Genomic DNA, 12,009 nt, shown 5'->3' with positions numbered 1-12,009 from the left:
ACACATGATCAACAGATTATCTACCAGTGGCAGATTCCTGGTGCCTCTGTTCGTGATAAAGCAATCATCTCATCGAACTTGGAAGCATATACAAAACCCCACAGCTACATTAAGCAAAACAATATATAGCACCATCATGTTACTAAGGACGAAGTAGTTAAATATTCAACATGTATACTACAGTCGACTGGATAACTGTTGCTTTTTTTTTTTGGGGAGGGGGGGGGGGGTTTAAGTAATGGAGAATGAAGGGATGAAATGCCTTTGAATACCTCAACTTCCTTGATATCAAAATCTTCTGTGCGAGCCAAACAAGGGTTTCCATAGGTTTCTGAGGATGAACTTGATCCACTTGATCTGGGGTGATGACAGAAGTTGAGCATGATACATATCGAAACAAATAGGAAACCAGAAACTAAAACTAAAGAAAATGAAAAGCTTACAGCTCTCCGTCCAAATATAGTGCAAAATGACCACCACCACCCATGGCCAAATAATCGGTAGAGCACAAGGTAAAGTAGCGATTCATGCCTGTTTTACAGGTATGTGTCAGCATAAAAGAAAAAGTTTGATTTTGCAATTACTGAAACTGAAACTCATCAAACCAGACAAGAAAATAGATATTAGGTTCAGGGGGCATTGGCGTCAATATTGAGAACGAAGAACTAAGCCATTCTCCCTGCAGCCTCATAATCTATTGAATTGTATAATTGAATCATGCTGCTCTAATTAGATATGATGAATTAGCTGAGTAAACTCGAAACAATTTTTGGGCAAGAAAAAATGAGCTTTTTCAGACTAACCATCGCAACAACAATTCTAGGGTCTTGACTGCAGTTTTCCACTGCAATTTTGTATATTCTACAACAGTCCTCAGCACTTAACACCAAACTCTTAACTTTACCAAGAGCAATAAACAGTACAGGGTCTGTTTGACATCTGAAACAGTCAAAAGCTCAAAATTTTCATATTAATATAGTTGTTGAAGATAAGATGAGAAGGATACCTATATTTTACATAGAAACATAAACAGAGCACATCACTGGTTGGCTACACCTAAAAAAAATTAACGGCATAAGCTGAATAAGAATTGCAGAAGGAGTTTTTAATGCATTTACCAAATCTACAATTCTTACCTAACATGTTACAACTTACCTAACATGTAAATGTTTACCGTATAATATCCTAACAACTTAAGGAGTTGTAACATAAGGAGTTGTAACATGTAAAACTCCTTATGTTTTTAATGCATTTAATACAATCATCTACGGTAAAAATTATTTATCGTCTACGACCTCGCATTTACATGTTAGGTTGTCTTGAAATACCCTCACTTTGTTCGGATTGTTGTCTTTCACGTATTTGTGGTCAATCCATCTCAATTCATTACGTGTTCTTTGGCTTCGACCAGGATGAGTAGAGGCACGAAGAAGAGTGTCGTGGACCAATTCAAATTTCAACATCCCAATAATCCCACAAGAATGCCCCCACCACCACGAGACATGGTTACAACTTCTCCTCTGTCTATGGGACGTGATTAGAGCATTCTCTTGGGATTATTAGAATGTCCCAAAATTTGAGTTGGTCCACGACACTCCTTTTTGTGTCTCTAGCCGTTTTGGTCGAAGCCAAACAACACGTTTTCAATTGAGATGGATTGGCCACAAACAAGACAACAATCCCAACAAAGTGAGGGTATTTCAAGATAACCTAATATGCCAATGTGAGGTCATAGATGACAAATAATATTTGTAATAAATGATTGTATTTTTTTTTCATTAATAAAATTTTTTAAATTTATTATTGATTATGCTTAGTAAAATTTTTAATTATTAACAATTTAATTAATTAAGATAATAAATTAAAAAAATGAAAAAAAATCCACTTGAAGTTGTGATCTCCATCCACGACTTCACCCTAAAATTAAAAAATAATTAAAAAAAATTGGCAAGTCCTCAAATTATTAGCAATTTCAAAAAGCTACCACTTTTGTCTTTTTTTATTTTTTTTATTTATTAATATAAATAAGCCAAGGGTTTACACTCTAAAATACCCGTGGTATGGGTATTGGTACATGTAAATTCTAATACTCGAATATGCACATTAAATCGTTGAATTTGCAAACTTTGATAAATAGATTTACCTTGTCATCTAAAAATTATTACATTTTGTACATATTTTTTTATATGTATTGATACTTTTAAAATTTGCTAGAGTGCTTCATGTTTAATTTTTTTTCCAAATTAAGTTTATGATAAAATTAATTTGCATGTAACATAATAATTTAGAAAATGAAAAAAATATATCTATGAGAAATTTAAATTAGTTAAGGTAGACTAAGATATGGAATAGATAAAATTTGTTTGAATTTGAATTGTCGAAAATCATCAAATGAAAGTTGAACACAAGTTCAAATGGATAAAAAAATTTATTCCAAGGTTAAAATATGTTTTTCATACGCAACTTAATTTTTTTCACCAATTTTTCAATTTTCGTTCCTATCTTGTGTCTATCATGATTGTATAATCAATTGCTAACAATCTATTATTTAAACAAAGTCAGATCATTATTTATATATCAATGACGGTAAATTTGCATAAGTTGAAAATTCGGATAGTTTTTATTTTATCGATCACAAGTTCATGAAATATTTTCTATAAACTAACATAGCAACATGTTCTCGTTATCATTACGAAAAACATGTAAAATTGCTTCATTCATTTTTTTTTATGTAAACTGAAATTTGAGAAACTATTTTTTCAAACTTATTATGGACAAAGTAACAGAATTTAATGGGTAAGCCTCAAAGCAAACCTAATTGTTTAGGATATAATATGAGGGAGACCCAATTGGTATTCTATAGATAGGATCCGAGTAGGGTATACAAGTACCAGTTACACATATTTGTTGGGTATGGATCCTGGTAGGTAAACACCCATCCATAGACAATTATTTAATTATTCATAAAATGATTCATTAGTATTCTCAAGGTAACACTTCAATGATTAATTATATTCTTCTTGGATTTGCAATAATTAGAAACTCTCCAAATTGAGAACTCTAGACTTCACCTGGGGGATGTCCACACAAATGCATTTCTTTGAATAAATTCTTCTTTTATCATTCTACCCAGGCTACTCATCCAAAGACAAACTGGCTTAATGTCTCTCTCCAGATGTTTCCAGTAAATACCAAGTCATTCCTACCGTGTATGTTATCACCATCTAAGCTTTATCTGATCTTGCTGGTTGGGTACATAACCACAGCCATTATTCTTTAACATTATTCTGTTCAGAAGCAAGGTGAAGGAGAGAGAGTAAACATATACAATTAGTCAATTACCGTCCTAAAGAATATTCTTGAAAAATAAAGTAATATGGATAATGGGGCGTATTATGCTGAGACCTAGGACTGATAATTTTTGGAGCCTGCAGATTGACCATAAAATGTGTAAGTACAAGTTGCCTCATGTAACTATCTAACACTCGATACACATAATTTCCCCATCACAAATGTGTGAGGCACTGCAAACTCCAATTCAAGTATTTTTGTGTCTGATACATCATATTCCCCACTATTTCCTATTCCATGTCCATAATTAGCAATCTGTTATTACCATTAGAATGGCTTTGCATATTACATACAGAGATTCAAGTTGCAACACTAGCACGGCAAGTGGAAACTAGAGCACAAGCTAGTAGATGCGCTATCATGTAATGAATAAGCAATTGAGATGGAGCTACACAGGAAGCCCAATGTTAACCTGAGTTGAACTTTCATGAAAAAGAAAACAAACAAGGCAGTTAAAATTCTGAAATTGTTTTCGTAAAGAATTAGACAAGGTGTCCTAATAGTTAATGCAATTACATAAAAGATGTGCGAAGTTCAAAACCATATGCAGGAATGTCTAAATAATTCAGCCGATACTGTTAAGCCGGCCAAGCAAGCAAACTATGACAAAGATATCACTTCAACCTTCCCCAAACAAGAGAAGAAAGAATTGGACCCTAAAATTTTGATAAAAGGAAGAATTGATACCTGTAGGACGAAATATAAGAGGATGACCAGAGGTATTCGTAAAGACAAACGAACTGTTTGATCCCTGTAACAATATGAAGATTTAATTTGAGAGCATTGAGTAAAAGAATATTATTCCATGTAAAGTAAAAAGTTTTTACGATCATCATTACCTGATACCTTCTCCTATTTGTTGGTCTCAAAGGTGCCTCAACCAAGCCACCAAATACTGCACCATTACGATCCCCAACAACCTAACAAAGAAAAAAGAGCAAAGACAAACTTGCATGTACACCCCAGGACGAGCCAAGCCAAGGAGGATCTCAGTTTAGATGATATCTATAAATGCTATTTCAGGAAAAATCCAAAAAAGCATGAGTGTGAATAAGCAGTAACCTAGCATTTGTAGCCAAGGGGCATCAGGTGCAGACAATGTTATAAAAGGTTAAAGTAGGTTGACATGGAGAGCCTACAGTAAACATTAACATGCACACACACAAATGAGCAAAGGATCGCTTGGGTTTCTTGTTCTTAAGCAACAAAGGGGTAGTCGATACCTCATAATCACAAAAAGGTTCAAATGGCACCCAAAATTATGCACATATTCTAGACAAATCTGCAGATCATTAAGGTCAAAATATAACATTAATTTCTAAAGCATGAGACGAGATTACAAAATATGCTAGATCATGGTTAAAAGAAAATTTTCGTCCTATAACTTTGACCCAAATTCCTTTTTGTTCTTAACTTTGGCAATATTAGATTTAATCCGTCATCTATCAATTTTGTATAGATTCGGTCCTTTAGCCTAATTTAGGACTCTTTTGCCCTTTTGATGATAAAGATTAATAGTCCATCCTAATGCTTTTAAAAGACCCAACATACTTCCAAAATAAAACTAAGTCTCTATAAATTCATACCTTCTATGTGAGCATTAGTTATGAGAGGTGGACTAAATTTACTCTTTAAAAAGTTGTACAGGGTAAAATTGTCCGAAATTGGGTCAGAAGACTAAAATTACACATTTATGAAAGTTACAGGACTAACTAAAACGCATAAACTTAAAAGACTGAAATTAATAGCTGGCAAACTTAAAGGATTAAACAAATAATTTTCCCGCTAGATCATTTATAGACACTTCAGAGAATCAGGAGTGTATCTTTAGCAAATATGAGTAATGAACCGATTTCTAGCAAGTGTTTCCAAACTATGAAGAATGATTCTGAATAGAAGAAAAACGAGCTCCTACATAGTGCAAGGCACAAAGTAATAATCTTATAATCATGAAAATCATTCGAAATAAATATCATAACTGAACAACGACAGCATTCTATTGATTAATACATATTTTTAATTTATATATGAGAATTTTTTTGAAAATGCAAATGCATAAACTAAATAAAGAGGACTAGTGACAACTGCAATTCTAAATAGAATTTTTTTTCTTTGTGTTATTTGAATAAACTTCAACCAGCTAAAAACTTTTGATAAGTTTTCAGCAATGAGAATGAAAATCTTAAGAAAGTGATGAAAATGAGAAAGATATGAAGCTGGTAAAAGCTTTTGTATATACCTAACCTTGCACTTAAGTTCTCAAGTCTCGACAAGCAAAGCAAATCTTGGACTTTGGATGTGCAATAGAGAACTATATCTTTTAATGTCATATTTATGTGGCTTTTGGCAAGAGAAGCTAAAAGTCAGCCATGTATCCGCACCCATGATGCTTAGTACGACGGCTTTAGGTTTTTACACTATTAAACGCAATAAATAAAGAACAAATATTTCCAACAAAATTTAAAGCCAGGTTGACAGAATATGGAGCAGTTTAATAGTATTCATGGAAAAAGTTGCAGAAATTGTAAAGTAACATATTAATATTACATCATGTATATTACAGTTGTACAAAGCTAACCACCTCAGTGATGGCTCAATTTGTTAAGCTTTCACAGCCAAATGAAACAAGTAGAAGGAATGTAAATACTTATAGATAGAAATAAGTATGCATGCAGTTACTTATGTTCAGAGAGTCACTGGCTTAAAGCTGTATCCGATGGTTTAATCTATGACATTAAATATAGATAGAAATAACATAAGAAAACAGATAGGAAAAGAATACCAGCAGGCTGAGGCCGGGCCAGAGCATACTTCTTCTGTATAATGTTGAAAGGGATATACCATGCCTCCAAGTACTGAAAGATAACAAATTAGAGCAATTGAGTTGCAGAATGAACATGCAAAATCAAATTTAAGAAATGGAAATGTAATAAAAAAGTTCACTTAAGGATTCTGAACCTGTATAATAGCATCCATTTTCGTCCCTGAACAATCACAGGGAGTGCAGCATAAAGGACACTCCGTGTCTTTTCAGAGAGAAGCAATGATGGTTCAGAAGTTTCAGGAAGATTTTCTGAAGACAGTGACTCATTCAAAGTTTGCATTGGAATCCCTTCATCCACAGATGTCTTAGAATTACTTCCATTGCCAACTACCATATCAGAACTGCCTTTTGGGCCTTGATTTCGAAAACCACCTAGTTTAGCAGCTTGATAGAATGCTTTACCAAGGGATTGTTTACCCCTTGAGAACAAACTTTTCTTTTTGGCATTCTCTCTTGTTACTGTAGGCTCAGATGATGGCTTAAACAGATTGTCATCAGAATCTATTTTCTCTTCAAAGTTAGAGTTACTCCGAGATTCTGAGGATGCTAAAAGTGAATAGAGAAATGCCGTAAAAGATGATGTATCAGGGCCATCAACAGAGTCATTCGAACCCTCCTCTATATCTGAGTGACTGTTCTCGGAGTTATTCACATCATCCTGTCACATCCAGTAGCAAATGTTCATAATAAGATTAGTGATGAAATGAGGCGAATGAAAATGGAAAGAAAGGGGTGCTTGATGCAATTTAAAAAAGAGAAAGGGTATCTTCTTCACTTAATCAAGACTCTCAACTTTAAAGTGGTCAACCTTCATTATAGTCCACATGACAGGCGAAGGCAGCCAATTATAAGTAGACTCCATAACAAATTTAGCTCATATGCTGAAATGCTATCCCATTTTCCCTTTCTGTCCCACCCTGTCCCCCCCCTCCAGACTCATAGATACTTCTTTAACGTAGTTCTAACCCCAATCGACACAGATTGATCATTCTTTTTAACTAAAAGATCACAAGCATCATCTGAAAATAACAGAATTGTCATTCCATTGCCCATGCAATGAACAAACAAGTACAACACGTTAGAACAATTTTAAATGGGTTTTCTAATAGGCTACGCTATCAAAAAAACAGAAATGTAATAATCACATACTCAGTTCTTAAGCAAATCCGACTAGTGCATGTAGCTAAACTATATCCAAAAATAGCACCACGGATATATCAACTGGTCCTCTAATATACAATCATTTAGCTACACTAAAGTACATCAAAACCCTAAACATCAGCTTCAAGAAACGAATTCAAAGCTCTGCATACCTAGAATCTAAAACCCCATAAAATTCTGATCAAACAGCTCATAAATCCAAATGGGCCCTCAAAAATTAGGCAACAAAAAAGGGAACTCTGACAATCAAATAACCAAAATCCTATTCCCACATCACACCTAAAGAAAACCAACAGGCAGCAAACAAACAGAACAAAAGCACAAAACAAACAAAAAGAAGATTTTCGGAGAATAATTGAAGTTTTACATGAGAAGATGGCTTTGGAGGCGGCTTGGAGGGTTTATCAGAGATGGGGTTGAGCAAAACAGTGGTTAGATCAGATACAAAGTGAACTGCTTTACTCCTCAGTGACTTGGATTGCTGCTTTTGTTCTTGTTTCTCTTCTTGCTCCTGCTTTCTCCCCATTTCCTGCTACTTCTATGCTTCGGATTCTTTACTGATTACGATGATGATAAGGTTCCCACTATCTTTTCCGCATACTGTAAACTTTTCCTGACATGCATTCATCACCTCCAAAACTTCAACACCCCCAACTCCAAGAATATGCCCTCAGGCTTCAGCTCTTTTCGTCTGAGAACAAATGATAGTGGGTGGGGGATTAGGAACAAACGAGTATAGTCTAAGTTTTATTATTTATGTTCTCTCTTAGCTTTTCCGGCTTTCAAGAATGAGTCAAATATACGCCACAACATGTAAATGTGTCAATCTAAAGTTTTATTACGTTTTCTTTTTAATTTTTTATATAATTATGAACACTTTTTATTATTTAAAATATTATAAATATTTATCAAAATAAAAAATAATTATATAATCCTCCAGCGGACATTAGTAAATTATCTTACTGAAAATTTTAATATATATATATATATATTTGAAAAAATATAAAAAAATTGAGTATGGGAACAATAAATGATCCATAGAAAATATTAGTTCATAAAATATGTCAAAAAAATTCGAAAAATATATAAAATTACAATTTATAATTCAAAATGATATTTTGTCAATTCACTACAAAAATTGGATGGAAATCTAATGAATGCTAGTGGAATTGGCTCGTTGTTAGACGGATATTAAAGTCAAGATGATATTTATGATTTGTCAAATAACAAAAATATATTTATAATTATACCAAATTTAACTAAATTTACCTTTTGGCAACTCCACTTTGTTACTCATGAAGCTATAGGTAGTGCAGAAAATTAAATCAAACTATTCGACAAAATTTGAAAAAAATATTTTGTCCGATAAGCTTTGAAACTCGACTCGAACTCGACTCAATTAGTGCAAAAATAATAAAATATACGCACAAATATCAAATTACTCTACCTCGATTCATATTTGATCAAATTAAAACTTGTTTGAGCTTGATTAAAGCAATAAAATCAAATTCAAACACAATTGTTAAAGCTTGATATTAATTTAAACAAGTCTTAAATAGTTTTATATTAAACTATCAACGAGAGACAAGAAACAATGACTCCGTGGCCCAATGGATAAGGCGCTGGTCTACGGAACCAGAGATTCTGGGTTCGATCCCCAGCGGAGTCGTCGTTACATTTTTTTCTCTTTTCCCTCCCAAACTTATTACAACTTTTTTATTCGTTTTACATTTCACCACATACATATACTACTACTAGAGTACATGCAATGTACGATTATATAATTTTTTATATCTCTTTCGTAATATAAAATTTTTTATTTTTAATAAATAAAATATAATAAATTTGAATTTTTAATCTATTTTGATTATTATCAAAAATAATATTTTCCTATACGTACAAATATTTTAGTAGCCAAAATTTGTATTTTACAAAGATTACTTTCATAAAATTATGACATCCTATTAAATATGAAGATAGTTTTTTAACAAAAATCCAGCTTTATTGAAAAATATATAATTAATTAAATGTATTTTTTATTATAATTTGTGTACCATCAAAATCTATATTAAAGTATATAAATCTAAAATTATCTTAATCTGTAAAAAATAAAATAAAATATAAAGAATGAAATTAAATTTATTTTTAATAAATTATAAAGAAGACAACTGACAGAAATATATATATATATATATATATAGAAAGATGGACGATTAATAAAATAATCTCAAAGTCTCATCGATTTGAACTAAAAAAATAGGCATAAATTATCATGAAATGAAAAATAAAATGAGTACCAATAAAAATGAAATGGCTTAGTTCAATTGAATCATAAATACATTATCGCTAGCTGTAAAAAAAAACAAAAGGACTTTTATTAACATAAAATAAGATTTTATTGAATAAGATTCTTTCAAAAATAGCTCAAATTAAAAATACATAAATACATATATTTACATGTAAATGCAAATAATTAAGAAACATATCATCATAGATTTGGTTGCATCACGTTTAGATAATTCGAAAAAAAATTATATATAAACTTAATGGATGAAATTATAATATATATAAAAAAATAAGTGATAAAAAGATAAAAAAAAAAGGTTATAAATTTAAATACAAAATTAAGTAGAATCATACAAATAAATATTGAGTGAATAGCAATTTATACCCCTGTGATATTGAAAATGAGCTCTTTATCCCCCTATGAAAAAAATATAATAATTTATCCCCTTGTACTTTTTAAAATGAAGCAATTTACCTCCTTATACAGGGAGGTAAATTGCTTCATTTTAAAAATTATATGGGGGTAAATTGTTGTATTTTAAAAAATATAGGAAGGTAAATCGTTATTTGTTTTTCATAAGGGAGTAATTTGCTCATTTGCGTTATCACAGGGGGTTGCATTTGCATTTGTTTTTCTACTTAATTATAATATATATAAAAAATAAGTGATAAAAAGATAAAAAAAAAAAGGTTAAAAATTTAAATACAAAATTAAGTAGAATCATAAAATATTTATAATTTACGTACCTATAAGCACTAAATGATTTTGTTCCTTTTGTTGAAAAACAAAAATAAAAAAAAAATAGAAAAGAAATCAGAAAAGGAACCAAAAAGTAAACTATAAAAATAAAAGTTTAATAGATGAAACTATAATAGATATAAAAAAATGATATATGAAAAACACAATGGGGTAAATATTTAACTAGAAATAAAGAATAATAATTTGAGTAAAATTATACAAATTAATATTAAATTTGATATGTACTTTAGTATGTACCTATTAGCACTAAATGAATTTGTTTCTTTTTGTTGCAAATATAAAAACAAAATAAATAAAAAAAATCTAAAAAGGAATGAAAACATAAATTATAATATACAAATTGAATGGACGAAATTATAATTATAATATATATAAAAAAAAAAAGGCAAAGAGGTAACTGTTTAAATAGAAATAAAAATTTAATCGTAGTTTGAATAGAATTATACAAATAAATATTAAATAAAATATGTGTCGATTAACACTAAATAAATTTGTTCATTCTTATAGAAAAAAAAAATCTGACAGAGAACAACAAAATTAAACTATAAAATATAAATTTAACGGATGTAATTATAATATATATATATATATACATATATATAAACTGGTCTATAAAAGACACAAAATAATAAATATATAAATAGAAAAAATACTAAATGAAAAATTAATTAGAATTATAAAAATAAATTTTAAAAATGAAATATGTTTTTACTAATATTAAATTAATTTATTTATTTTTATATAACAAAATCAAGTAATTATCATAGACATCGAGAAAATTAAATAGTAAAAGATAAATAAGTATTAAAATTTAATTGAAAAAAAAAAGAGCAAAGGATAGAAATTGTTAATTCAATAGCTTTCCAGTATCATAAAAAATAATATATAAGAATAAAATAAAATAATGATAAAGAAAAAATATCAATTTAACTATAGGATATGAGTGTAAAGACAACTAAAATAAAAATTTAATAGATACAAATATATGAGTAAGAAATAAAATAATATCATGATAAAAAAAATATATCAATTTAGCTATAGGATGTGAGTGTAAAGACAAATAAAATGAAAATAAAAAAAGGAAATAGAGCATTTTAATTTATATTAATTTATATAATTATATTATTTAATTAGTTCATTTATTAAATAATGATTATATTGAGCGATTTATTATTCAATCAGAATATTTTACGAGTTTGATTATTTAAAATAGTGTTGAATTGAATATCAAATCGGATATAAAAATATATCGTTGGTTAATTATATTATTAAATTTGTTAAATTTACATATTACTATAATTAATTTATACAATTCCATCGAATTATTAACCAAATACGCAATTCTACGTATTGTTATTTTATTAAAGTATATAGTAGCGAGGGATTGACAGGAAATTCATAGAAATATTCTGAAAAATTATATTTAAGAAATATCATATTATTAAAGAGAAAAAATGAGGTTTATAATGATAATCTAATTTAGGGATGTTATTAAAAATGATAGTTATAAATATATATGAGACTTGGTTAAATGAATACCTACGACTTAAATGATAAATTATAAGTATTTATCTTCCTAGAGTGTCTAGTTATTAAGAAGAACTAGAATGAAGATTTATATTTCGGT

At 29.7% G+C, this 12,009-nt stretch overlaps 1 protein-coding gene and 1 non-coding gene across 2 annotated transcripts in view; one reads left to right on the top strand and one right to left on the bottom strand.

The window, feature by feature from the left end:
- The window catches only part of LOC105171208 (TLD domain-containing protein 2), a gene marked incomplete in the record, with an annotated part of 8,350 nt that extends 252 nt beyond the window's left edge, over window positions 1-8,098 (bottom strand). Inside the window, 8 exon segments of the mRNA XM_011092244.2 lie at window positions 1-104; window positions 273-357; window positions 444-531; window positions 4,039-4,102; window positions 4,191-4,271; window positions 6,134-6,206; window positions 6,310-6,833; window positions 7,704-8,098. Coding sequence (XP_011090546.1) covers window positions 21-104; window positions 273-357; window positions 444-531; window positions 4,039-4,102; window positions 4,191-4,271; window positions 6,134-6,206; window positions 6,310-6,833; window positions 7,704-7,862 — 1,158 coding nt within the window.
- TRNAR-ACG lies at window positions 8,933-9,005 on the top strand. The gene has a single exon. It is a non-coding gene; the product is annotated as a tRNA-Arg (tRNA).

Source organism: Sesamum indicum, linkage group LG9 (assembly GCF_000512975.1).
Source record: "Sesamum indicum cultivar Zhongzhi No. 13 linkage group LG9, S_indicum_v1.0, whole genome shotgun sequence".
Classification (NCBI taxonomy): Eukaryota; Viridiplantae; Streptophyta; class Magnoliopsida; order Lamiales; family Pedaliaceae; genus Sesamum; species Sesamum indicum.
Note: the sequence above shows the minus strand (reverse complement) of the source record. Positions and strands in the feature narration are given on the sequence as shown.